Below are 27,988 nucleotides of genomic sequence, written 5' to 3'. Positions count from 1 at the left end.
TAACCCGGTGTTTTCGTAATCTAGGTGATCAGAATAATCCACTGTTATAGTTAGTTGGAATTCGAATAAAAAAAAAATATGAAAAAATTTGAAAGAGGGGGGGGTATATAATTTCTTACTGATAAACAGTGTGGGGCGGGTGGGAGATATGGGTTGACTCACTCATTCACATGTGAGCATATCTTTTATTCTCCAGCTCTCTCTGCAACGACCAGGACTAACTTCTCTTTCTAAAAATGACCGAAACAGTGGTGGGGGACGTATGTGCAGACATGTAGCACACTTTGTCATGGATCGCCTCCTTTATGGGCCCAGTATTCGGTCGGACCTGATACCTCAGTGGACGGTAGTGGTCGCTTTCTTTACCTACTTGATCAAGGACAATGTAGAGAGCAAACAGGTGGTTTTAATAGAAAACCTATTGGAGATGATTTTGGATGTCCAGCTGGACCAGAGCTGCTGGGTGCGGAAGGTCGGGGTATGCCCCGGAGAATTTGAATAAGGAGCTCGTGGTGCGGTACTGCAATCAGATACTGGGCATTTTAATGGACTGTTTGGATTATCACAATTTGGGGTAAGTTTCTTAACTTAAAAATTTTGAAAATTAAAAAAAAATATCAAACCACAAACAAAATATATAATGTAGCGAAACGACCTCTAAATTTGCTATAGTTCGTTCTATTAGAATATCGGGCGTCTTAAATTTTTTATTTATTTGTGGAAATGTGTGACATTCTTTAAACCCTACATTTCTGCTCGGAGTATTCGTATGATTATTACTTCGTTTATCACCATTTAATAAAGAAGTATGGCGCTTTTGACTCCGTGGTTCCGTTAAAAGGTTTTAATCCGGGTCAGTGCTTTTATTATTAATAGGTAAGGTTACAACTGTCCTGTTTCTTGGCTAGCAATTTATGTTATCTATTTTGTTATTAAAAGGTGTTAAAACTAAGCCCATAACTGAGGTGAATTAACTGAGATTTCCCGACATAAGTGGTTTCTTTGACATACGAACCCTCGGGACTAAAAATCCCATTACAATAAAAGTCCAAAAAAAACATTTATTGTTATAAGGTGCCCAAATGATGGGCAGAATGGCAGGTTTAGCAAATCAATAACTTCTTCCGAGTATTTGACACCGTTGAAAAAGAAGAAGAAGAAGAGAAGTAGCAGTAACGAGTGTGAGAGGGAAACGAGGTAGGAAAATGGACAGACAACCCTCTGGTTTCCTCCACTCCTGTAGGCGTCTCATTGTCTGTCCCTTTCCCTCCCTCATTTCTCTCGCACTTTGGCTACATTCTACTTCTCTTCTCCTTCTTCCTCTTTTTTAAATGCCTGGACAAAATTATTGATTTTTTACAAGCAGTTGAACCCAAAGTTTCTTCTGCTTCTTCTTTTTCTTCTTCTTCTTCTCTCTCTTTTTCTTTAAAAACCTCAAATACCTGGATTCCGTTTACATATACTTACTTTGAATAAATCTCTACCATGAGAATTACAAATAAAACATCTAATTTTGGCAGTGACAATTTATTAATTGATTGATTTTATTGACCGGCAAGCTTTCCTGTGATTATCACAGACTTTGTTTCTGGTGATCAAATCTCGATATGGATTTTAATGAGTTTTTAGTCCACATTATCAGTATTGTCCATTTTCTAAGTCAATTCAGTAAAAATTGCAGGATTTATTTCTTAATAAATAAATAGGACCCGAAGAAATAACTCGACAACGAGCTACTCAACTGTAGGTTCCTTGAAAGGTTCTACTCTTAATTTAATCATTTACAAAATGATCGACCTATTCTTCCTTATCTAGGAACGAAAGCGAGCTGATCCTGGAGTCCCTGCAATCCTTCTCGAAACTCCTGAACAGTTTGCCAGGGTACAAATTCAGTTCCTTTCAAGTTACCGGAGCAGTGAGGATCAACTTGCTATTCAGTCAAGAGGATCCACGTCTAAGGAGATCCTCGATCCAGTTATTAGGAGATCTGACAACATCCTTTGGCCAGGAGACCAATTTGGAGGCATTCAAGGATCGAGTGAGATCCAAGGGAACTTCATCACTTTACTCTTGCATCTATGCGCTCCAGACGTGTATATTGTCAAGGTATGACTTTTTTGGATCATTTTACTCACTTAACTCATGCATGGACCCCATTTAGGCCTGTAAAAGTTAAATCCAGAAGGTTGGCCCTTATCTGGATTTTCCGGAGGTATACCGCATGATCCAGGAGTGTTTGGGCGATGACACCGACTTGATGTTCACGGATTTTATTGGGGAGTTAATTAAACGCATGGTAAGTAAATGGCAGCACCTTAAATGTAATATTCATGCAGTTTGTCTGTGATATATTTTGAATTTAATTAGGGATTTATGGAATCAAAGATATCAAGGTTATTTGGGGGTCAAATCGAGGACGAGTTGGTTTAAAGGTGGCGTCTAAGGGCCAATCCCGCCCTTGTCATCGGTTTGTTCTACGCCGAACTACTACCCGAGAATAAACCGAAAGTTTCACTGGAAACTGTCTGTGATAAACTGAACAGACTGATGCAAGACGAGTCAGAAGAAGTTAGGATTAAGGCAAGTCAAGCTATATCGTGTTTGTTTTTATAATTATTGTAGAACGGAATGTGCTAGGGGGATAGTACGATTAAGTCTTTTAAATCAGTTTTTAGTAAGAAAATTTAAAAAAAGTCAACAGGGGTCAAAACTGACTTGTGGGTGGACTTTGTAGCTTATAAGTTTATCTCTGTCGCACTCATTGTATAAAAAAACTTGAAACGTGGAAAAACTGAAATTTCACAAAGTTTATTAATTTTAAAATGTTGCATAACTTTTCTGTTATTAAAGATAGAGCTTTCATTTAAAAACTGTCAAGTACTCCATGCAAAGGGGCACCTTCCACATAATTATCAAAATTGAAAAAAATATAGTTTTTGAGAAAAATCGAAATTTATGTTTTTTACGATTAACATGTACTTTTTTGGATCGAAAATTTTGCATAACTTTTTTGTTATTAAAGATAGAGCTTTCATTTAAAAACTGCCAAGTACTCCTCGCAAAGGGGCACCTTGAACGTAATAATCTAAAACTAAAAAAATTGTAGTTTTTGAAAAAAATCGAAATTTCGGTTTTTTACAATTAACATGTACATTTTTAGATCGAAAATTTTGCATAACTTTTTTGTTATTAAAGATAGAGCTTTCATTTAAAAACTGCCAAGTACTCCTCGCAAAGGGGCACCTTGAACGTAATAATCTAAAACTAAAAAAATTGTAGTTTTTGAAAAAAATCGAAATTTCGGTTTTTTACAAATAACATGTACATTTTTAGATCGAAAATTTTGCATAACTTTTTTGTTATTAAAGATAGAGCTTTCATTTAAAAACTGCCAAGTACTCCTCGCAAAGGGGCACCTTGAACGTAATAATCTAAAACTAAAAAAATTGTAGTTTTTGAAAAAAATCGAAATTTCGGTTTTTTACAATTAACATGTACTTTTTTAGATCGAAAATGTTGCATAACTTTTTTGTTATTAAAGATAGAGCTTTCATTTAAAAACTGCCAAGTACTCCTCGCAAAGGGGCACCTTGCACATAATTATCAAAATTAAAAAAATTATAGTTTTTGAGAAAAATCGAAATTTCGATTTTTTACAATTAACATGTACTTTTTTAGATCGAAAATTTTGCATAACTTTTTTGTTATTAAAGATAGAGCTTTCATTTAAAAACAGTCAAGTACTCCTAATGAAGGGGCACCTTGCACATAATTATCAAAATTGAAAAAATTATAGTTTTTGAGAAAAATCGAAATTTCGGTTTTTTACAATTAACATGTACTTTTTTAGATCGAAAATTTGCATTACTTTTTTGTTATTAAAGATAGACCTTTCATTTAAAAACTGCCAAGTACTCCTCGCAAAGGGGCACCTTGTACGTAATAATCAAAAACTAAAAAAATTGTAGTTTTTGAAAAAAATCGATATTTCGGTTTTTTGCAATTAACATGTACTTTTTTAGATCGAAAATTTTGCATAACTTTTTTGCTATTAAAGATAGAGCCTTTATTTAAAAACTGTTAAGTACTCCTAGCGAAGAGGCATCTTGCACATAATTATTAAAATTTAAAAAATTATAGTTTTTGAAAAAAATCGAAATTTCGGTTTTTTACAATTAACATGTACTTTTTTATATCGAAAATTTTGCATTACTTTTTTGTTATTAAAGATAGAGCTTTCATTTAAAAACAGTCAAGTACTCCTAGCAAAGGGGCACCTTGCACATAATTATCAAAATTGAAAAAATTATAGTTTTTGAGAAAAATCGAAATTTCGATTTTTTACAATTAACATGTACTTTTTTAGATCGAAAATTTTGCATAACTTTTTTGTTATTACAGATAGAGCTTTCATTTAAAAACTGTTAAGTACTCCTCGCAAAGGGGCACCTTGCACATAATTATCAAAATTAAAAAAATTATAGTTTTTGAGAAAAATCGAAATTTCGATTTTTTACAATTAACATGTACTTTTTTAGATCGAAAATTTTGCATAACTTTTTTGTTATTAAAGATAGAGCTTTCATTTAAAAACTGCCAAGTACTCCTCGCAAAGGGGCACCTTGTACGTAATAATCAAAAACTAAAAAAATTGTAGTTTTTGAAAAAAATCGAAATTTCGGTTTTTTACAATTAACATGTACTTTTTTAGATCGAAAATTTTGCATAACTTTTTTGCTATTAAAGATAGAGCCTTCATTTAAAAACTGTTAAGTACTCCTAGCGAAGAGGCATCTTGCACATAATTATTAAAATTTAAAAAATTATAGTTTTTGAAAAAAATCGAAATTTCGGTTTTTTACAATTAACATGTACTTTTTTAGATCGAAAATTTTGCATAACTTTTTTGTTATTAAAGATAGAGCTTTTATTTAAAAACTGCCAAGTACTCCTAGCAAAGGGGCACCTTGCACATAATTATCAAAATTGAAAAAATTATAGTTTTTGAAAAAAATCGAAATTTCGGTTTTTTACAATTAACATGTACTTTTTTAGATCGAAAATTTTGCATAACTTTTTTGCTATTAAAGATAGAGCCTTCATTTAAAAACTGTTAAGTACTCCTAGCGAAGAGGCATCTTGCACATAATTATTAAAATTTAAAAAATTATAGTTTTTGAAAAAAATCGAAATTTCGGTTTTTTACAATTAACATGTACTTTTTTAGATCGAAAATTTTGCATAACTTTTTTGTTATTAAAGATAGAGCTTTCATTTAAAAACTGCCAAGTATTCCTCGCAAAGGGGCACCTTGCACATAATTATCAAAATTGAAAAAATTATAGTTTTTGGGAAAAATCGAAATTTAGGTTTTTTACGATTAACATGTACATTTTTAGATCGAAAATTTTGCATAACTTTTTTGTTATTAAAGATAGAGCTTTCATTTAAAAACTGCCAAGTATTCCTCGCAAAGGGGCACCTTGCACATAATTATCAAAATTGAAAAAATTATAGTTTTTGGGAAAAATCGAAATTTAGGTTTTTTACGATTAACATGTACATTTTTAGATCGAAAATTTTGCATAACTTTTTTGTTATTAAAGATAGAGCTCTCATTTAAAAACTGCCAGGTACTCCTCGCAAAGGGGCACCTTGCACATAATTATCAAAATTGAAAAAATTATAGTTTTTGAGAAAAATCGAAATTTCGGTTTTTTACGATTAACATGTCCTTTTTTAGATCGAAAATTTTGCATAACTTTTTTGTTATTAAAGATAGAGCTTCCATTTAAAAACTGTCAAGTACTCCTCGCAAAGGGGCACCTTGCACATAATTATCAAAATTGAAAAAATTGTAGTCTTTGAAATAAATCGAAATTTCGGTTTTTTACAATTAACATGTACTTTTTTAGATCGAAAATTTTGCATAACTTTTTTGTTCTTAAAGATAGAGCTTTCATTTAAAAACTGCCAAGTACTCCTCGCAAAGGGGCACCTTGCACATAATTATCAAAATTGAAAAAATTATAGTTTTTGAGAAAAATCGAAATTTTATGTTTTTTACGATTAACATGTACATTTTTAGATCGAAAATTTTGCATAACTTTTTTGTTATTAAAGATAGAGCTTTCATTTAAAAACTGCCAAGTATTCCTCGCAAAGGGGCACCTTGCACATAATTATCAAAATTGAAAAAATTATAGTTTTTGGGAAAAATCGAAATTTAGGTTTTTTACGATTAACATGTACTTTTTTAGATCGAAAATTTTGCATAACTTTTTTGTTATTAAAGATAGAGCTTTCATTTAAAAACTGCCAAGTATTCCTCGCAAAGGGGCACCTTGCACATAATTATCAAAATTGAAAAAATTATAGTTTTTGGGAAAAATCGAAATTTAGGTTTTTTACGATTAACATGTACATTTTTAGATCGAAAATTTTGCATAACTTTTTTGTTATTAAAGATAGAGCTCTCATTTAAAAACTGCCAGGTACTCCTCGCAAAGGGGCACCTTGCACATAATTATCAAAATTGAAAAAATTATAGTTTTTGAGAAAAATCGAAATTTCGGTTTTTTACGATTAACATGTACTTTTTTAGATCGAAAATTTTGCATAACTTTTTTGTTATTAAAGATAGAGCTTCCATTTAAAAACTGTCAAGTACTCCTCGCAAAGGGGCACCTTGCACATAATTATCAAAATTGAAAAAATTGTAGTCTTTGAAATAAATCGAAATTTCGGTTTTTTACAATTAACATGTACTTTTTTAGATCGAAAATTTTGCATAACTTTTTTGTTCTTAAAGATAGAGCTTTCATTTAAAAACTGCCAAGTACTCCTCGCAAAGGGGCACCTTGCACATAATTATCAAAATTGAAAAAATTATAGTTTTTGAGAAAAACCGAAATTTTATGTTTTTTACGATTAACATGTACATTTTTAGATCGAAAATTTTGCATAACTTTTTTGTTATTAAAGATAGAGCTTTCATTTAAAAACTGCCAGGTACTCCTCGCAAAGGGGCACCTTGCACATAATTATCAAAATTGAAAAAATTATAGTTTTTGAGAAAAATCGAAATTTCGGTTTTTTACGATTAACATGTACTTTTTTAGATCGAAAATTTTGCATAACTTTTTTGTTATTAAAGATAGAGCTTTCATTTAAGAACTTCCAAGTACTCCTCGCAAAGGGGCACCTTGCACATAATTATCAAAATTGAAAAAATTATAGTTTTTGAGAAAAATTGAAATTTCGGTTTTTTACGATTAACATGTACTTTTTTAGATCGAAAATTTTGCATAACTTTTTTGTTATTAAAGATAGAGCTTTCATTTAAGAACTGCCAAGTACTCCTCGCAAAGGGGCACCTTGCACATAATTATCAAAATTGAAAAAATTATAGTTTTTGAGAAAAATTGAAATTTCGGTTTTTTACAATTAACATGTACATTTTTAGATCGAAAATTTTGCATAACTTTTTTGTTATTAAAGATAGAGCTTTCATTTAAAAACTGTCAAGTACTCCATGCAAAGGGGCACCTTCCACATAATTATCAAAATTGAAAAAAATATAGTTTTTGAGAAAAATCGAAATTTATGTTTTTTACGATTAACATGTACTTTTTTGGATCGAAAATTTTGCATAACTTTTTTGTTATTAAAGATAGAGCTTTCATTTAAAAACTGCCAAGTACTCCTCGCAAAGGGGCACCTTGAACGTAATAATCTAAAACTAAAAAAATTGTAGTTTTTGAAAAAAATCGAAATTTCGGTTTTTTACAATTAACATGTACTTTTTTAGATCGAAAATGTTGCATAACTTTTTTGTTATTAAAGATAGAGCTTTCATTTAAAAACAGTCAAGTACTCCTGGCAAAGGAGCACCTTGCACATAATTATTAAAATTGAAAAAATTATAGTTTTTGAAAAAAATCGAAATTTCGGTTTTTTACAAATAACATGTACATTTTTAGATCGAAAATTTTGCATAACTTTTTTGTTATTAAAGATAGAGCTTTCATTTAAAAACTGCCAAGTACTCCTCGCAAAGGGGCACCTTGAACGTAATAATCTAAAACTAAAAAAATTGTAGTTTTTGAAAAAAATCGAAATTTCGGTTTTTTACAATTAACATGTACTTTTTTAGATCGAAAATGTTGCATAACTTTTTTGTTATTAAAGATAGAGCTTTCATTTAAAAACAGTCAAGTACTCCTGGCAAAGGAGCACCTTGCACAAAATTATTAAAATTGAAAAAATTATAGTTTTTGAAAAAAATCAAAATTTCGGTTTTTTACAAATAACATGTACATTTTTAGATCGAAAATTTTGCATTACTTTTTTGTTATTAAAGATAGAACTTTCATTTTAAAACAGTCAAGTACTCCTAGCGAAGGGGCACCTTGCACATAATTATTAAAATTGAAAAAATTATAGTTTTTGAGAAAAATCGAAATTTTGGTTTTTTACAATTAACATGTACTTTTTTGGATCGAAAATTTTGCATAACTTTTTTGTTATTAAAGATAGAGCTTTCATTTGAAAACAGTCAAGTACTCCTAGCGAAGGGGCACCTTGCACATAATTATCAAAATTGAAAAAATTATAGTTTTTGAGAAAAATCGAAATTTCGGTTTTTTACAATTAACATGTACTTTTTTAGATCGAAAATTTTGCATAACTTTTTTGTTATTAAAGATAGAGCTTTCATTTAAAAACTGCCAAGTACTCCTTGCAAAGGGGCACCTTGTACGTGATAATCAAAAACTAAGAAAATTGTAGTCTTTGAAATAAATCGAAATTTAGGTTTTTTACAATTAACATGTACTTTTTTAGATCGAAAATTTTGCATAACTTTTTTGTTATTAAAGATAGAGCTTTCATTTAAAAACTGCCAAGTATTCCTCGCAAAGGGGCACCTTGCACATAATTATCAAAATTGAAAAAATTATAGTTTTTGAAAAAAATCGAAATTTCGGTTTTTTACAATTAACATGTACTTTTTTATATCGAAAATTTTGCATAACTTTTTTGTTATTAAAGATAGAGCTTTCATTTAAAAACTGCCAAGTACTCCTTGCAAAGGGGCACCTTGTACGTGATAATCAAAAACTAAGAAAATTGTAGTCTTTGAAATAAATCGAAATTTAGGTTTTTTACAATTAACATGTACTTTTTTAGATCGAAAATTTTGCATAACTTTTTTGTTATTAAAGATAGAGCTTTCATTTAAAAACTGCCAAGTATTCCTCGCAAAGGGGCACCTTGCACATAATTATTAAAATTGAAAAAATTATAGTTTTTGAAAAAAATTGAAATTTCGGTTTTTTACAATTAACATGTACTTTTTGAGATCGAAAATTTTGCATAACTTTTTTGTTATTAAAGATAGAGCTTTCATTTAAAAACAGTCAAGTACTCCTGGCAAAGGAGCACCTTGCACATAATTATTAAAATTGAAAAAATTATAGTTTTTGAAAAAAATCGAAATTTCGGTTTTCTACAATTAACATGTACTTTTTTAGATCGAAAATGTTGCGTAACTTTTTTGTTATTAAAGATAGAGCTTTTATTTAAAAACTGCCAAGTACTCCTCGCAAAGGAACACCTTGTACGTAATAATCAAGAACTAAAAAAATTGTAGTTTTTGAGAAAAATCGAAATTTCGGTTTTTTACAATTAACATGTACTTTTTTAGATCGAAAATGTTGCGTAACTTTTTTGTTATTAAAGATAGAGCTTTCATTTAAAAACTGCCAAGTACTCCTCGCAAAGGGGCACCTTGAACGTAATAATCTAAAACTAAAAAAATTGTAGTTTTTGAAAAAAATCGAAATTTCGGTTTTTTACAATTAACATGTACTTTTTTAGATCGAAAATGTTGCATAACTTTTTTGTTATTAAAGATAGAGCTTTCATTTAAAAACAGTCAAGTACTCCTCGCAAAGGGGCACCTTGTACGTAATAATCAAAATCTAAAAAATTGTAGTTTTTGAGAAATATCGAAATTTCGATTTTTTACAATTAACATGTACTTTTTTAGATCAAAAATTTTGCATAACTTTTTTGTTATTAAAGATAGAGCTCTCATTTAAAAACTGCCAGGTACTCCTCGCAAAGGGGCATCTTGCAAAAAATTATCAAAATTGAAAAAATTATAGTTTTTGACAAAAATCGAAATTTTGGTTTTTTACAATTAACATGTACTTTTTTAGATCGAAAATTTTGCATTACTTTTTTGTTATTAAAGATAGAGCTTTCATTTAAAAACTGCCAAGTACTCCTCGCAAAGGGGCACCTTGTACGTAATAATCAAAATCTAAAAAATTGTAGTTTTTGAGAAATATCGAAATTTCGATTTTTTACAATTAACATGTACTTTTTTAGATCGAAAATTTTGCATAACTTTTTTGTTATTAAAGATAGAGCTCTCATTTAAAAACTGCCAGGTACTCCTCGCAAAGGGGCATCTTGCAAAAAATTATCAAAATTGAAAAAATTATAGTTTTTGACAAAAATCGAAATTTTGGTTTTTTACAATTAACATGTACTTTTTTAGATCGAAAATTTTGCATTACTTTTTTGTTATTAAAGATAGAGCTTTCATTTAAAAACAGTCAAGTACTCCTAGCGAAGGGGCACCTTGCACATAATTATCATAATCGAAAAAATTATAGTTTTTGAGAAAAATCAAAATTTCGGTTTTTTACAATTAACATGTACTTTTTATATCGAAAATTTTGTATAACTTTTTTGTTATTAAAGATAGAGCTTTCATTTAAAAACTGCCAAGTATTCCTCGCAAAGGGGCACCTTGCACATAATTATTAAAATTGAAAAAATTATAGTTTTTGAAAAAAATTGAAATTTCGGTTTTTTACAATTAACATGTACTTTTTGAGATCGAAAATTTTGCATAACTTTTTTGTTATTAAAGATAGAGCTTTCATTTAAAAACAGTCAAGTACTCCTGGCAAAGGAGCACCTTGCACATAATTATTAAAATTGAAAAAATTATAGTTTTTGAAAAAAATCGAAATTTCGGTTTTCTACAATTAACATGTACTTTTTTAGATCGAAAATGTTGCGTAACTTTTTTGTTATTAAAGATAGAGCTTTCATTTAAAAACTGCCAAGTAATCCTCGCAAAGGGGCACCTTGTACGTAATAATCAAGAACTAAAAAAATTGTAGTTTTTGAGAAAAATCGAAATTTCGGTTTTTTACAATTAACATGTACTTTTTTAGATCGAAAATGTTGCATAACTTTTTTGTTATTAAAGATAGAGCTTTCATTTAAAAACTGTTAAGTACTCCTAGCGAAGAGGCATCTTGCACATAATTATTAAAATTTAAAAAATTATAGTTTTTGAAAAAAATCGAAATTTCGGTTTTTTACAATTAACATGTACTTTTTTATATCGAAAATTTTGCATAACTTTTTTGTTATTAAAGATAGAGCTTTCACTTAAAAACAGTCAAGTACTCCTAGCAAAGGGGCACCTTGCACATAATTATCAAAATTGAAAAAATTATAGTTTTTGAAAAAAATCGAAATTTCGGTTTTTTACAATTAACATGTACTTTTTTATATCGAAAATTTTGCATAACTTTTTTGTTATTAAAGATAGAGCTTTCATTTAAAAACTGTTAAGTACTCCTAGCAAAGGGGCACCTTGCACATAATTATCAAAATTGAAAAAATTATAGTTTTTGAAAAAAATCGAAATTTCGGTTTTTTACAATTAACATGTACTTTTTTATATCGAAAATTTTGCATTACTTTTTTGTTATTAAAGATAGACCTTTCATTTAAAAACTGTTAAGTACTCCTAGCGAAGAGGCATCTTGCACATAATTATTAAAATTTAAAAAATTATAGTTTTTGAAAAAAATCGAAATTTCGGTTTTTTACAATTAACATGTACTTTTTTATATCGAAAATTTTGCATAACTTTTTTGTTATTAAAGATAGAGCTTTCATTTAAAAACAGTCAAGTACTCCTAGCAAAGGGGCACCTTGCACATAATTATCAAAATTGAAAAAATTATAGTTTTTGAAAAAAATCGAAATTTCGGTTTTTTACAATTAACATGTACTTTTTTATATCGAAAATTTTGCATAACTTTTTTGTTATTAAAGATAGAGCTTTCATTTAAAAACTGCCAAGTACTCCTTGCAAAGGGGCACCTTGTACGTGATAATCAAAAACTAAGAAAATTGTAGTCTTTGAAATAAATCGAAATTTAGGTTTTTTACAATTAACATGTACTTTTTTAGATCGAAAATTTTGCATAACTTTTTTGTTATTAAAGATAGAGCTTTCATTTAAAAACTGCCAAGTATTCCTCGCAAAGGGGCACCTTGCACATAATTATCAAAATTGAAAAAATTATAGTTTTTGGGAAAAATCGAAATTTAGGTTTTTTACGATTAACATGTACATTTTTAGATCGAAAATTTTGCATAACTTTTTTGTTATTAAAGATAGAGCTCTCATTTAAAAACTGCCAGGTACTCCTCGCAAAGGGGCACCTTGCACATAATTATCAAAATTGAAAAAATTGTAGTCTTTGAAATAAATCGAAATTTCGGTTTTTTACGATTAACATGTACTTTTTTAGATCGAAAATTTTGCATAACTTTTTTGTTATTAAAGATAGAGCTTCCATTTAAAAACTGTCAAGTACTCCTCGCAAAGGGGCACCTTGCACATAATTATCAAAATTGAAAAAATTGTAGTCTTTGAAATAAATCGAAATTTCGGTTTTTTACAATTAACATGTACTTTTTTAGATAGAAAATTTTGCATAACTTTTTTGTTCTTAAAGATAGAGCTTTCATTTAAAAACTGTCAAGTACTCCATGCAAAGGGGCACCTTCCACATAATTATCAAAATTGAAAAAATTATAGTTTTTGAGAAAAATCGAAATTTCGGTTTTTTACAATTAACATGTACTTTTTTAGATCGAAAATTTTGCATAACTTTTTTGTTATTACAGATAGAGCTTTCATTTAAAAACTGTTAAGTACTCCTAGCGAAGGGGCACCTTTCGCGTAATTATCAAAATTGAAAAAATTATAGTTTTTGAGAAAAATCGAAATTTCGGTTTTTTACAATTAACATGTACTTTTTTAGATCGAAAATTTTGCATAACTTTTTTGTTATTAAAGATAGAGCTTTCATTTAAAAACTGCCAAGTACTCCTCGCAAAGGGGCACCTTGCACATAATTATCAAAATTAAAAAAATTATAGTTTTTGGGAAAAATCGAAATTTAGGTTTTTTACGATTAACATGTACATTTTTAGATCGAAAATTTTGCATAACTTTTTTGTTATTAAAGATAGAGCTCTCATTTTAAAACTGCCAGGTACTCCTCGCAAAGGGGCACCTTGCACATAATTATCAAAATTGAAAAAATTATAGTTTTTGAGAAATTCGAAATTTCGGTTTTTTACGATTAACATGTACTTTTTTAGATCGAAAATTTTGCATAACTTTTTTGTTATTAAAGATAGAGCTTTCATTTAAGAACTTCCAAGTACTCCTCGCAAAGGGGCACCTTGCACATAATTATCAAAATTGAAAAAATTATAGTTTTTGAGAAAAATTGAAATTTCGGTTTTTTACGATTAACATGTACTTTTTTAGATCGAAAATTTTGCATAACTTTTTTGTTATTAAAGATAGAGCTTTCATTTAAGAACTGCCAAGTACTCCTCGCAAAGGGGCACCTTGCACATAATTATCAAAATTGAAAAAATTATAGTTTTTGAGAAAAATTGAAATTTCGGTTTTTTACGATTAACATGTACTTTTTTAGATCGAAAATTTTGTATAACTTTTTTGTTATTAAAGATAGAGCTCTCATTTAAGAACTGCCAAGTACTCCTCGCAAAGGGGCACCTTGCACATAATTATTAAAATTGAAAAAATTATAGTTTTTGAAAAAAATTGAAATTTCGGTTTTTTACAATTAACATGTACTTTTTGAGATCGAAAATTTTGCATAACTTTTTTGTTATTAAAGATAGAGCTTTCATTTAAAAACAGTCAAGTACTCCTGGCAAAGGAGCACCTTGCACATAATTATTAAAATTGAAAAAATTATAGTTTTTGAAAAAAATCGAAATTTCACAGTCAAGTACTCCTAGCGAAGGGGCACCTTGCACATAATTATCAAAACTGAAAAAATTATAGTTTTTGAGAAAAATCGAAATTTCGGTTTTTTACAATTAACATGTACTTTTTTAGATCGAAAATTTTGCATAACTTTTTTGTTATTAAAGATAGAGCTTTCATTTAAAAACAGTCAAGTACTCCTGGCAACGGAGCACCTTGCACATAATTATTAAAATTGAAAAAATTATAGTTTTTGAAAAAAATCGAAATTTCGGTTTTCTACAATTAACATGTACTTTTTTAGATCGAAAATGTTGCGTAACTTTTTTGTTATTAAAGATAGAGCTTTCATTTAAAAACTGCCAAGTAATCCTCGCAAAGGGGCACCTTGCACATAATTATCAAAATTGAAAAAATTATAGTTTTTGAGAAAAATCGAAATTTCAGTTTTTTACGATTAACATGTACTTTTTTAGATCGAAAATTTTGCATAACTTTTTTGTTATTAAAGATAGAGCTTTCATTTAAAAACTGTTAAGTACTCCTAGCGAAGGGGCACCTTTCGCGTAATTATCAAAATTGAAAAAATTATAGTTTTTGAGAAAAATCGAAAATTCGGTTTTTTACAATTAACATGTACATTTTTAGATCGAAAATTTTGCATAATCTCTTTGTTATTAAAGATAGAGCTTTCATTTAAAAACTGCCAAGTACTCCTCGCAAAGGGGCACCTTGCACATAATTATCAAAATTAAAAAAATTATAGTTTTTGAGAAAAATCGAAATTTCGGTTTTTTACAATTAACATGTACTTTTCTATATCGAAAATTTTGCATAACTTTTTTGTTATTAAAGATAGAGCTTTCATTTAAAAACGGCCAGGTACTCCTCGCAAAGGGGCAGCTTGCACATAATTATTAAAATTGAAAAAATTATAGTTTTTGAGAAAAATCGAAATTTCGGTTTTTTACGATTAACATGTACTTTTTTAGATCGAAAATTTTGCATAACTTTTTTGTTATTAAAGATAGAGCTCTCATTTAAAAACTGCCAGGTACTCCTCGCAAAGGGGCACCTTGCACATAATTATTAAAATTGAAAAAATTATAGTTTTTGAGAAAAATCGAAATTTAGGTTTTTTACGATTAACATGTACATTTTTAGATCGAAAATTTTGCATAACTTTTTTGTTATTAAAGATAGAGCTCTCATTTAAAAACTGCCAGGTACTCCTCGCAAAGGGGCACCTTGCACATAATTATCAAAATTGAAAAAATTATAGTTTTTGAGAAAAATCGAAATTTCGGTTTTTTACGATTAACATGTACTTTTTTAGATCGAAAATTTTGCATAACTTTTTTGTTATTAAAGATAGAGCTTCCATTTAAAAACAGTCAAGTACTCCTCGCAAAGGGGCACCTTGCACATAATTATCAAAATTGAAAAAATTATAGTTTTTGAGAAAAATCGAAATTTCGGTTTTTTACGATTAACATGTACTTTTTTAGATCGAAAATTTTGCATAACTTTTTTGTTATTAAAGATAGAGCTTTCATTTAAGAACTTCCAAGTACTCCTCGCAAAGGGGCACCTTGCACATAATTATCAAAATTGAAAAAATTATAGTTTTTGAGAAAAATTGAAATTTCGGTTTTTTACGATTAACATGTACTTTTTTAGATCGAAAATTTTGCATAACTTTTTTGTTATTAAAGATAGAGCTTTCATTTAAGAACTGCCAAGTACTCCTCGCAAAGGGGCACCTTGCACATAATTATCAAAATTGAAAAAATTATAGTTTTTGAGAAAAATCGAAATTTAGGTTTTTTACGATTAACATGTACTTTTTTAGATCGAAAATTTTGCATAACTTTTTTGTTATTAAAGATAGAGCTTTCATTTAAAAACTGTTAAGTACTCCTAGCGAAGGGGCACCTTTCGCGTAATTATCAAAATTGAAAAAATTATAGTTTTTGAGAAAAATCGAAATTTCGGTTTTTTACAATTAACATGTACTTTTTTAGATCGAAAATTTTGCATAACTTTTTTGTTATTAAAGATAGACCTTTCATTTAAAAACTGCCAAGTACTCCTCGCAAAGGGGCACCTTGTACGTAATAATCAAAAACTAAAAAAATTGTAGTTTTTGAAAAAAATCTAAATCTCGGTTTTTTACTATTAACATGTACTTTTTTAGATCGAAAATTTTGCATAACTTTTTTGCTATTAAAGATAGAGCCTTCATTTAAAAACTGTTAAGTACTCCTAGCGAAGAGGCATCTTGCACATAATTATTAAAATTTAAAAAATTATAGTTTTTGAAAAAAATCGAAATTTCGGTTTTTTACAATTAACATGTACTTTTTTAGATCGAAAATTTTGCATAACTTTTTTGTTATTAAAGATAGACCTTTCATTTAAAAACTGCCAAGTACTCCTCGCAAAGGGGCACCTTGTACGTAATAATCAAAAACTAAAAAAATTGTAGTTTTTGAAAAAAATCTAAATCTCGGTTTTTTACTATTAACATGTACTTTTTTAGATCGAAAATTTTGCATAACTTTTTTGCTATTAAAGATAGAGCTTTCATTTAAGAACTGCCAAGTACTCCTCGCAAAGGGGCACCTTGCACATAATTATCAAAATTGAAAAAATTATAGTTTTTGAGAAAAATCGAAATTTAGGTTTTTTACGATTAACATGTACTTTTTTAGATCGAAAATTTTGCATAACTTTTTTGTTATTAAAGATAGAGCTTTCATTTAAAAACTGTTAAGTACTCCTAGCGAAGGGGCACCTTTCGCGTAATTATCAAAATTGAAAAAATTATAGTTTTTGAGAAAAATCGAAATTTCGGTTTTTTACAATTAACATGTACTTTTTTAGATCGAAAATTTTGCATAACTTTTTTGTTATTAAAGATAGACCTTTCATTTAAAAACTGCCAAGTACTCCTCGCAAAGGGGCACCTTGTACGTAATAATCAAAAACTAAAAAAATTGTAGTTTTTGAAAAAAATCTAAATCTCGGTTTTTTACTATTAACATGTACTTTTTTAGATCGAAAATTTTGCATAACTTTTTTGCTATTAAAGATAGAGCCTTCATTTAAAAACTGTTAAGTACTCCTAGCGAAGAGGCATCTTGCACATAATTATTAAAATTTAAAAAATTATAGTTTTTGAAAAAAATCGAAATTTCGGTTTTTTACAATTAACATGTACTTTTTTAGATCGAAAATTTTGCATAACTTTTTTGTTATTAAAGATAGACCTTTCATTTAAAAACTGCCAAGTACTCCTCGCAAAGGGGCACCTTGTACGTAATAATCAAAAACTAAAAAAATTGTAGTTTTTGAAAAAAATCTAAATCTCGGTTTTTTACTATTAACATGTACTTTTTTAGATCGAAAATTTTGCATAACTTTTTTGCTATTAAAGATAGAGCCTTCATTTAAAAACTGTTAAGTACTCCTAGCGAAGAGGCATCTTGCACATAATTATTAAAATTTAAAAAATTATAGTTTTTGAAAAAAATCGAAATTTCGGTTTTTTACAATTAACATGTACTTTTTTATATCGAAAATTTTGCATAACTTTTTTGTTATTAAAGATAGAGCTTTCATTTAAAAACAGTCAAGTACTCCTAGCAAAGGGGCACCTTGCACATAATTATCAAAATTGAAAAAATTATAGTTTTTGAGAAAAATCGAAATTTCGGTTTTTTACAATTAACATGTACTTTTTTAGATCGAAAATTTTGCATTACTTTTTTGTTATTAAAGATAGAGCTTTCATTTAAAAACAGTCAAGTACTCCTAGCGAAGGGGCACCTTTCGCGTAATTATCAAAATTGAAAAAATTATAGTTTTTGAGAAAAATCGAAATTTCGGTTTTTTACAATTAACATGTACTTTTTTAGATCGAAAATTTTGCATAACTTTTTTGTTATTAAAGATAGAGCTTTCATTTAAAAACTGCCAAGTACTCCTCGCAAAGGGGCACCTTGCACATAATTATCAAAATTAAAAAAATTATAGTTTTTGAGAAAAATCGAAATTTCTGTTTTTTACAATTAACATGTACTTTTTTATATCGAAAATTTTGCATAACTTTTTTGTTATTAAAGATAGAGCTTTTATTTAAAAACTGCCAAGTACTCCTTGCAAAGGGGCACCTTGTACGTGATAATCAAAAACTAAGAAAATTGTAGTCTTTGAAATAAATCGAAATTTAGGTTTTTTACAATTAACATGTACTTTTTTAGATCGAAAATTTTGCATAACTTTTTTGTTATTAAAGATAGAGCTTTCATTTAAAAACTGCCAAGTACTCCTCGCAAAGGGGCACCTTGCACATAATTATCAAAGTTGAAAAAATTATAGTTTTTGGGAAAAATCGAAATTTAGGTTTTTTACGATTTACATTTGCATAACTTTTTTGTTATTAAAGATAGAGCTTTCATTTAAGAACTTCCAGGTACTCCTCGCAAAGGGGCACCTTGCACATAATTATCAAAATTGAAAAAATTATAGTTTTTGAGAAAAATCGAAATTTCGGTTTTTTACGATTAACATGTACTTTTTTAGATCGAAAATTTTGCATAACTTTTTTGTTATTAAAGATAGAGCTTTCATTTAAGAACTTCCAAGTACTCCTCGCAAAGGGGCACCTTGCACATAATTATCAAAATTGAAAAAATTATAGTTTTTGAGAAAAATTGAAATTTCGGTTTTTTACGATTAACATGTACTTTTTTAGATCGAAAATTTTGCATAACTTTTTTGTTATTAAAGATAGAGCTTTCATTTAAGAACTGCCAAGTACTCCTCGCAAAGGGGCACCTTGCACATAATTATCAAAATTGAAAAAATTATAGTTTTTGAGAAAAATTGAAATTTCGGTTTTTTACGATTAACATGTACTTTTTTAGATCGAAAATTTTGTATAACTTTTTTGTTATTAAAGATAGAGCTTTCATTTAAGAACTGCCAAGTACTCCTCGCAAAGGGGCACCTTGCACATAATTATTAAAATTGAAAAAATTATAGTTTTTGAAAAAAATCGAAATTTCGGTTTTTTACAATTAACATGTACTTTTTGAGATCGAAAATTTTGCATAACTTTTTTGTTATTAAATATAGAGCTTTCATTTAAAAACAGTCAAGTACTCCTAGCAAAGGGGCACCTTGCACATAATTATCAAAACTGAAAAAATTATAGTTTTTGAGAAAAATCGAAATTTCGGTTTTTTACAATTAACATGTACTTTTTTAGATCGAAAATTTTGCATAACTTTTTTGTTATTAAAGATAGAGCTTTCATTTAAAAACAGTCAAGTACTCCTGGCAAAGGAGCACCTTGCACATAATTATTAAAATTGAAAAAATTATAGTTTTTGAAAAAAATCGAAATTTCGGTTTTCTACAATTAACATGTACTTTTTTATATCGAAAATTTTGCATAACTTTTTTGTTATTAAAGATAGAGCTTTCATTTAAAAACAGTCAAGTACTCCTCGCAAAGGGGCACCTTGCACATAACTATCAAAATTGAAAAAAATTATAGTTTTTGAGAAAAATCGAAATTTCGGTTTTTTACAATTAACATGTACTTTTTTAGATCGAAAATTTTGAAGGCTCATATCTCGGCTTCTATATGAATTATCATGAAAATTCCAACGGTTTTGTCTTAGTTTCGTCCTTCTGAATCCAACGAGACCATCCGCAAGATCATAGCTTCTACGAGAGCCGAGATATGGCATTTTTGTAGCCCATTTTTGGCCTCAAAAACGGACGTCGAAAACGACTTTTTCAGGATTTTCAAAGTGCTCTCATTCCCTTAGTTCTGCTCGGATCCTGTTATAACCCGGTGTTTTCGTAATCTAGGTGATTAGAATAAGACGCTGGTATACTTAGTTTGATTTCGAAAAAATCAATTTTTGGTGAAAAAATTCGATACGGGGGGGTATACCCGAAAAATGAAAAAACTCAAACTTTAAAGGTCGATATCTCGGCTTCTATGGGAGCTATCGTGAAAATTCCAACGGTTTTGTCTTAGTTTTGTCCTTCTGAATCCAACGAGACCAGCAAGGTCGTAGCTTCTACGAGAGCCGAGATATGGCATTTTTGTAGCCCATTTTTGGCCTCAAAAACGGACGTCGAAAACGACTTTTTCAGGATTTTCAAAGTGCTCTCATTCCCTTAGTTCTGCTCGGATCCTGTTATAACCCGGTGTTTTCGTAATCTAGGTGATCAGAATAAGACGCTGGTATACTTAGTTTGACTTTGAAAAAAATCAATTTTTGGTGAAAAAATTCGATACGGGGGGGTATACCCGAAAAATGAAAAAACCCAAACTTTGAAGGCTTATATCTCGGCTTCTATATGAGCTATCGTGAAAATTCCAACGGTTTTGTCTTAGTTTCGTCCTTCTGAATCCAACGAGACCATCCGCAAGGTCGTAGCTTTTACGAGAGCTGAGATATGGCATTTTTGTAGCCCATTTTTGGCCTCAAAAACGGACGTCGAAAACGACTTTTTCAGGATTTTCAAAGTGCTCTCATTCCCTTAGTTCTGCTCGGATCCTGTTATAACCCGGTGTTTTCGTAATCTAGGTGATCAGAATAAGACGCTGGTATACTTAGTTTGACTTTGAAAAAAATCAATTTTTGGTGAAAAAATTCGATACGGGGGGGTATACCCGAAAAATGAAAAAACCCAAATTTTGAAGGCTCATATCTCGGCTCCTATACGAGCTATCGGGACAATTCCAACGGTTTTGTCTTAGTTTCGTCCTTCTGAATGCAACGAGACTATCCGCAAGGTCGTAGCTTCTACGAGAGCCGAGATATGGCATTTTTGTAGCCCATTTTTGGCCTCAAAAACGGACGTCGAAAACGACTTTTTCAGGATTTTCAAAGTGCTCTCATTCCCTTAGTTCTGCTCGGATCCTGTTATAACCCGGTGTTTTCGTAATCTAGGTGATCAGAATAATCCGCTGTTATAGTTAGTTGGAATTCGAATAAAAAAAAAATATGAAAAAATTTGAAAGAGGGGGGGGGTATATAATTTCTTACTGATAAACAGTGTGGGGCGGGTGGGAGATATGGGTTGACTCACTCATTCACATGTGAGCATATCTTTTATTCTCCAGCTCTCTCTGCAACGACCAGGACTAACTTCTCTTTCTAAAAATGACCGAAACAGTGGTGGGGGACGTATGTGCAGACATGTAGCACACTTTGTCATGGATCGCCTCCTTTATGGGCCCAGTATTCGGTCGGACCTGATACCTCAGTGGACGGTAGTGGTCGCTTTCTTTACCTACTTGATCAAGGATAATGTAGAGAGCAAACAGGTGGTTTTAATAGAAAACCTATTGGAGATGATTTTGGATGTCCAGCTGGACCAGAGCTGCTGGGTGCGGAAGGTCGGGGTATGCCCCGGAGAATTTGAATAAGGAGCTCGTGGTGCGGTACTGCAATCAGATACTGGGCATTTTAATGGACTGTTTGGATTATAACAATTTGGGGTAAGTTTCTTAACTTAAAAATTTTGAAAATTAAAAAAAAATATCAAACCACAAACAAAATATATAATGTAGCGAAACGACCTCTAAATTTGCTATAGTTCGTTCTATTAGAATATCGGGCGTCTTAAATTTTTTATTTATTTGTGGAAATGTGTGACATTCTTTAAACCCTACATTTCTGCTCGGAGTATTCGTATGATTATTACTTCGTTTATCACCATTTAATAAAGAAGTATGGCGCTTTTGACTCCGTGGTTCCGTTAAAAGGTTTTAATCCGGGTCAGTGCTTTTATTATTAATAGGTAAGGTTACAACTGTCCTGTTTCTTGGCTAGCAATTTATGTTATCTATTTTGTTATTAAAAGGTGTTAAAACTAAGCCCATAACTGAGGTGAATTAACTGAGATTTCCCGACATAAGTGGTTTCTTTGACATACGAACCCTCGGGACTAAAAATCCCATTACAATAAAAGTCCAAAAAAAACATTTATTGTTATAAGGTGCCCAAATGATGGGCAGAATGGCAGGTTTAGCAAATCAATAACTTCTTCCGAGTATTTGACACCGTTGAAAAAGAAGAAGAAGAAGAGAAGTAGCAGTAACGAGTGTGAGAGGGAAACGAGGTAGGAAAATGGACAGACAACCCTCTGGTTTCCTCCACTCCTGTAGGCGTCTCATTGTCTGTCCCTTTTCCTCCCTCATTTCTCTCGCACTTTGGCTACATTCTACTTCTCTTCTCCTTCTTCCTCTTTTTTAAATGCCTGGACAAAATTATTGATTTTTTACAAGCAGTTGAACCCAAAGTTTCTTCTGCTTCTTCTTTTTCTTCTTCTTCTTCTCTCTCTTTTTCTTTAAAAACCTCAAATACCTGGATTCCGTTTACATATACTTACTTTGAATAAATCTCTACCATGAGAATTACAAATAAAACATCTAATTTTGGCAGTGACAATTTATTAATTGATTGATTTTATTGACCGGCAAGCTTTCCTGTGATTATCACAGACTTTGTTTCTGGTGATCAAATCTCGATATGGATTTTAATGAGTTTTTAGTCCACATTATCAGTATTGTCCATTTTCTAAGTCAATTCAGTAAAAATTCCAGGATTTATTTCTTAATAAATAAATAGGACCCGAAGAAATAACTCGACAACGAGCTACTCAACTGTAGGTTCCTTGAAAGGTTCTACTCTTAATTTAATCATTTACAAAATGATCGACCTATTCTTCCTTATCTAGGAACGAAAGCGAGCTGATCCTGGAGTCCCTGCAATCCTTCTCGAAACTCCTGAACAGTTTGCCAGGGTACAAATTCAGTTCCTTTCAAGTTACCGGAGCAGTGAGGATCAACTTGCTATTCAGTCAAGAGGATCCACGTCTAAGGAGATCCTCGATCCAGTTATTAGGAGATCTGACAACATCCTTTGGCCAGGAGACCAATTTGGAGGCATTCAAGGATCGAGTGAGATCCAAGGGAACTTCATCACTTTACTCTTGCATCTATGCGCTCCAGACGTGTATATTGTCAAGGTATGACTTTTTTGGATCATTTTACTCACTTAACTCATGCATGGACCCCATTTAGGCCTGTAAAAGTACAATCCAGAAGGTTGGCCCTTATCTGGATTTTCCGGAGGTATACGGCATGATCCAGGAGTGTTTGGGCGATGACACCGACTTGATGTTCACGGATTTTATTGGGGAGTTAATTAAACGCATGGTAAGTAAATGGCAGCACCTTAAATGTAATATTCATGCAGTTTGTCTGTGATATATTTTGAATTTAATTAGGGATTTATGGAATCAAAGATATCAAGGTTATTTGGGGGTCAAATCGAGGACGAGTTGGTTTAAAGGTGGCGTCTAAGGGCCAATCCCGCCCTTGTCATCGGTTTGTTCTACGCCGAACTACTACCCGAGAATAAACCGAAAGTTTCACTGGAAACTGTCTGTGATAAACTGAACAGACTGATGCAAGACGAGTCAGAAGAAGTTAGGATTAAGGCAAGTCAAGCTATATCGTGTTTGTTTTTATAATTATTGTAGAACGGAATGTGCTAGGGGGATAGTACGATTAAGTCTTTTAAATCAGTTTTTAGTAAGAAAATTTAAAAAAAGTCAACAGGGGTCAAAACTGACTTGTGGGTGGACTTTGTAGCTTATAAGTTTATCTCTGTCGCACTCATTGTATAAAAAAACTTGAAACGTGGAAAAACTGAAATTTCACAAAGTTTATTAGTTTTAAAATGTTGCATAACTTTTCTGTTATTAAAGATAGAGCTTTCATTTAAAAACTGTCAAGTACTCCATGCAAAGGGGCACCTTCCACATAATTATCAAAATTGAAAAAAATATAGTTTTTGAGAAAAATCGAAATTTATGTTTTTTACGATTAACATGTACTTTTTTGGATCGAAAATTTTGCATAACTTTTTTGTTATTAAAGATAGAGCTTTCATTTAAAAACTGCCAAGTACTCCTCGCAAAGCGGCACCTTGAACGTAATAATCTAAAACTAAAAAAATTGTAGTTTTTGAAAAAAATCGAAATTTCGGTTTTTTACAATTAACATGTACATTTTTAGATCGAAAATTTTGCATAACTTTTTTGTTATTAAAGATAGAGCTTTCATTTAAAAACTGCCAAGTACTCCTCGCAAAGGGGCACCTTGAACGTAATAATCTAAAACTAAAAAAATTGTAGTTTTTGAAAAAAATCGAAATTTCGGTTTTTTACAAATAACATGTACATTTTTAGATCGAAAATTTTGCATAACTTTTTTGTTATTAAAGATAGAGCTTTCATTTAAAAACTGCCAAGTACTCCTCGCAAAGGGGCACCTTGAACGTAATAATCTAAAACTAAAAAAATTGTAGTTTTTGAAAAAAATCGAAATTTCGGTTTTTTACAATTAACATGTACTTTTTTAGATCGAAAATGTTGCATAACTTTTTTGTTATTAAAGATAGAGCTTTCATTTAAAAACTGCCAAGTACTCCTCGCAAAGGGGCACCTTGCACATAATTATCAAAATTAAAAAAATTATAGTTTTTGAGAAAAATCGAAATTTCGATTTTTTACAATTAACATGTACTTTTTTAGATCGAAAATTTTGCATAACTTTTTTGTTATTAAAGATAGAGCTTTCATTTAAAAACAGTCAAGTACTCCTAACGAAGGGGCACCTTGCACATAATTATCAAAATTGAAAAAATTATAGTTTTTGAGAAAAATCGAAATTTCGGTTTTTTACAATTAACATGTACTTTTTTAGATCGAAAATTTGCATTACTTTTTTGTTATTAAAGATAGACCTTTCATTTAAAAACTGCCAAGTACTCCTCGCAAAGGGGCACCTTGTACGTAATAATCAAAAACTAAAAAAATTGTAGTTTTTGAAAAAAATCGATATTTCGGTTTTTTGCAATTAACATGTACTTTTTTAGATCGAAAATTTTGCATAACTTTTTTGCTATTAAAGATAGAGCCTTCATTTAAAAACTGTTAAGTACTCCTAGCGAAGAGGCATCTTGCACATAATTATTAAAATTTAAAAAATTATAGTTTTTGAAAAAAATCGAAATTTCGGTTTTTTACAATTAACATGTACTTTTTTATATCGAAAATTTTGCATTACTTTTTTGTTATTAAAGATAGAGCTTTCATTTAAAAACAGTCAAGTACTCCTAGCAAAGGGGCACCTTGCACATAATTATCAAAATTGAAAAAATTATAGTTTTTGAGAAAAATCGAAATTTCGGTTTTTTACAATTAACATGTACTTTTTTAGATCGAAAATTTTGCATAACTTTTTTGTTATTACAGATAGAGCTTTCATTTAAAAACTGTTAAGTACTCCTCGCAAAGGGGCACCTTGCACATAATTATCAAAATTAAAAAAATTATAGTTTTTGAGAAAAATCGAAATTTCGATTTTTTACAATTAACATGTACTTTTTTAGATCGAAAATTTTGCATAACTTTTTTGTTATTAAAGATAGAGCTTTCATTTAAAAACTGCCAAGTACTCCTCGCAAAGGGGCACCTTGTACGTAATAATCAAAAACTAAAAAAATTGTAGTTTTTGAAAAAAATCGAAATTTCGGTTTTTTACAATTAACATGTACTTTTTTAGATCGAAAATTTTGCATAACTTTTTTGCTATTAAAGATAGAGCCTTCATTTAAAAACTGTTAAGTACTCCTAGCGAAGAGGCATCTTGCACATAATTATTAAAATTTAAAAAATTATAGTTTTTGAAAAAAATCGAAATTTCGGTTTTTTACAATTAACATGTACTTTTTTAGATCGAAAATTTTGCATAACTTTTTTGTTATTAAAGATAGAGCTTTTATTTAAAAACTGCCAAGTACTCCTAGCAAAGGGGCTCCTTGCACATAATTATCAAAATTGAAAAAATTATAGTTTTTGAAAAAAATCGAAATTTCGGTTTTTTACAATTAACATGTACTTTTTTAGATCGAAAATTTTGCATAACTTTTTTGCTATTAAAGATAGAGCCTTCATTTAAAAACTGTTAAGTACTCCTAGCGAAGAGGCATCTTGCACATAATTATTAAAATTTAAAAAATTATAGTTTTTGAAAAAAATCGAAATTTCGGTTTTTTACAATTAACATGTACTTTTTTAGATCGAAAATTTTGCATAACTTTTTTGTTATTAAAGATAGAGCTTTCATTTAAAAACTGCCAAGTATTCCTCGCAAAGGGGCACCTTGCACATAATTATCAAAATTGAAAAAATTATAGTTTTTGGGAAAAATCGAAATTTAGGTTTTTTACGATTAACATGTACATTTTTAGATCGAAAATTTTGCATAACTTTTTTGTTATTAAAGATAGGGCTTTCATTTAAAAACTGCCAAGTATTCCTCGCATAGGGGCACCTTGCACATAATTATCAAAATTGAAAAAATTATAGTTTTTGGGAAAAATCGAAATTTAGGTTTTTTACGATTAACATGTACATTTTTAGATCGAAAATTTTGCATAACTTTTTTGTTATTAAAGATAGAGCTCTCATTTAAAAACTGCCAGGTACTCCTCGCAAAGGGGCACCTTGCACATAATTATCAAAATTGAAAAAATTATAGTTTTTGAGAAAAATCGAAATTTCGGTTTTTTACGATTAACATGTACTTTTTTAGATCGAAAATTTTGCATAACTTTTTTGTTATTAAAGATAGAGCTTCCATTTAAAAACTGTCAAGTACTCCTCGCAAAGGGGCACCTTGCACATAATTATCAAAATTGAAAAAATTGTAGTCTTTGAAATAAATCGAAATTTCGGTTTTTTACAATTAACATGTACTTTTTTAGATCGAAAATTTTGCATAACTTTTTTGTTCTTAAAGATAGAGCTTTCATTTAAAAACTGCCAAGTACTCCTCGCAAAGGGGCACCTTGCACATAATTATCAAAATTGAAAAAATTATAGTTTTTGAGAAAAACCGAAATTTTATGTTTTTTACGATTAACATGTACATTTTTAGATCGAAAATTTTGCATAACTTTTTTGTTATTAAAGATAGAGCTTTCATTTAAAAACTGCCAGGTACTCCTCGCAAAGGGGCACCTTGCACATAATTATCAAAATTGAAAAAATTATAGTTTTTGAGAAAAATCGAAATTTCGGTTTTTTACGATTAACATGTACTTTTTTAGATCGAAAATTTTGCATAACTTTTTTGTTATTAAAGATAGAGCTTTCATTTAAGAACTTCCAAGTACTCCTCGCAAAGGGGCACCTTGCACATAATTATCAAAATTGAAAAAATTATAGTTTTTGAGAAAAATTGAAATTTCGGTTTTTTACGATTAACATGTACTTTTTTAGATCGAAAATTTTGCATAACTTTTTTGTTATTAAAGATAGAGCTTTCATTTAAGAACTGCCAAGTACTCCTCGCAAAGGGGCACTTTGCACATAATTATCAAAATTGAAAAAATTATAGTTTTTGAGAAAAATTGAAATTTCGGTTTTTTACAATTAACATGTACTTTTTTAGATCGAAAATTTTGCATAACTTTTTTGTTATTAAAGATAGAGCTTTCATTTAAAAACTGTCAAGTACTCCATGCAAAGGGGCACCTTCCACATAATTATCAAAATTGAAAAAAATATAGTTTTTGAGAAAAATCGAAATTTATGTTTTTTACGATTAACATGTACTTTTTTGGATCGAAAATTTTGCATAACTTTTTTGTTATTAAAGATAGAGCTTTCATTTAAAAACTGCCAAGTACTTCTCGCAAAGGGGCACCTTGAACGTAATAATCTAAAACTAAAAAAATTGTAGTT

General features: G+C 29.8%; 1 protein-coding gene across 3 annotated transcripts; it reads left to right on the top strand.

Moving 5' to 3' along the window:
* Positions 1-200: 200 nt before the first annotated feature.
* Positions 201-23,806, top strand: LOC126749574 (uncharacterized). Of its 3 annotated transcripts, XM_050459288.1 has the most exons (5): positions 201-472; positions 21,564-21,665; positions 22,907-23,197; positions 23,253-23,387; positions 23,459-23,806. In XM_050459288.1, exons 1-4 carry the CDS (start codon positions 438-440, stop codon positions 23,314-23,316), a joined length of 492 nt encoding a protein of 163 aa, XP_050315245.1. In that variant the 5' UTR covers positions 201-437; the 3' UTR covers positions 23,317-23,387; positions 23,459-23,806. The 3 variants fall into 3 exon arrangements, with proteins under 3 accessions (XP_050315245.1, XP_050315242.1, XP_050315243.1); XM_050459285.1 differs by lacking the exon at positions 21,564-21,665 and having other exon boundaries at positions 201-574; XM_050459286.1 differs by lacking the exon at positions 201-472 and having other exon boundaries at positions 21,302-21,665.
* Positions 23,807-27,988: the final 4,182 nt, after the last annotated feature.

The sequence above is a fragment of the Anthonomus grandis genome, unplaced genomic scaffold (genome assembly GCF_022605725.1).
Source record: "Anthonomus grandis grandis unplaced genomic scaffold, icAntGran1.3 ctg00000330.1, whole genome shotgun sequence".
Lineage (NCBI taxonomy): Eukaryota > Metazoa > Arthropoda > Insecta > Coleoptera > Curculionidae > Anthonomus > Anthonomus grandis.
Note: the sequence above shows the minus strand (reverse complement) of the source record. Positions and strands in the feature narration are given on the sequence as shown.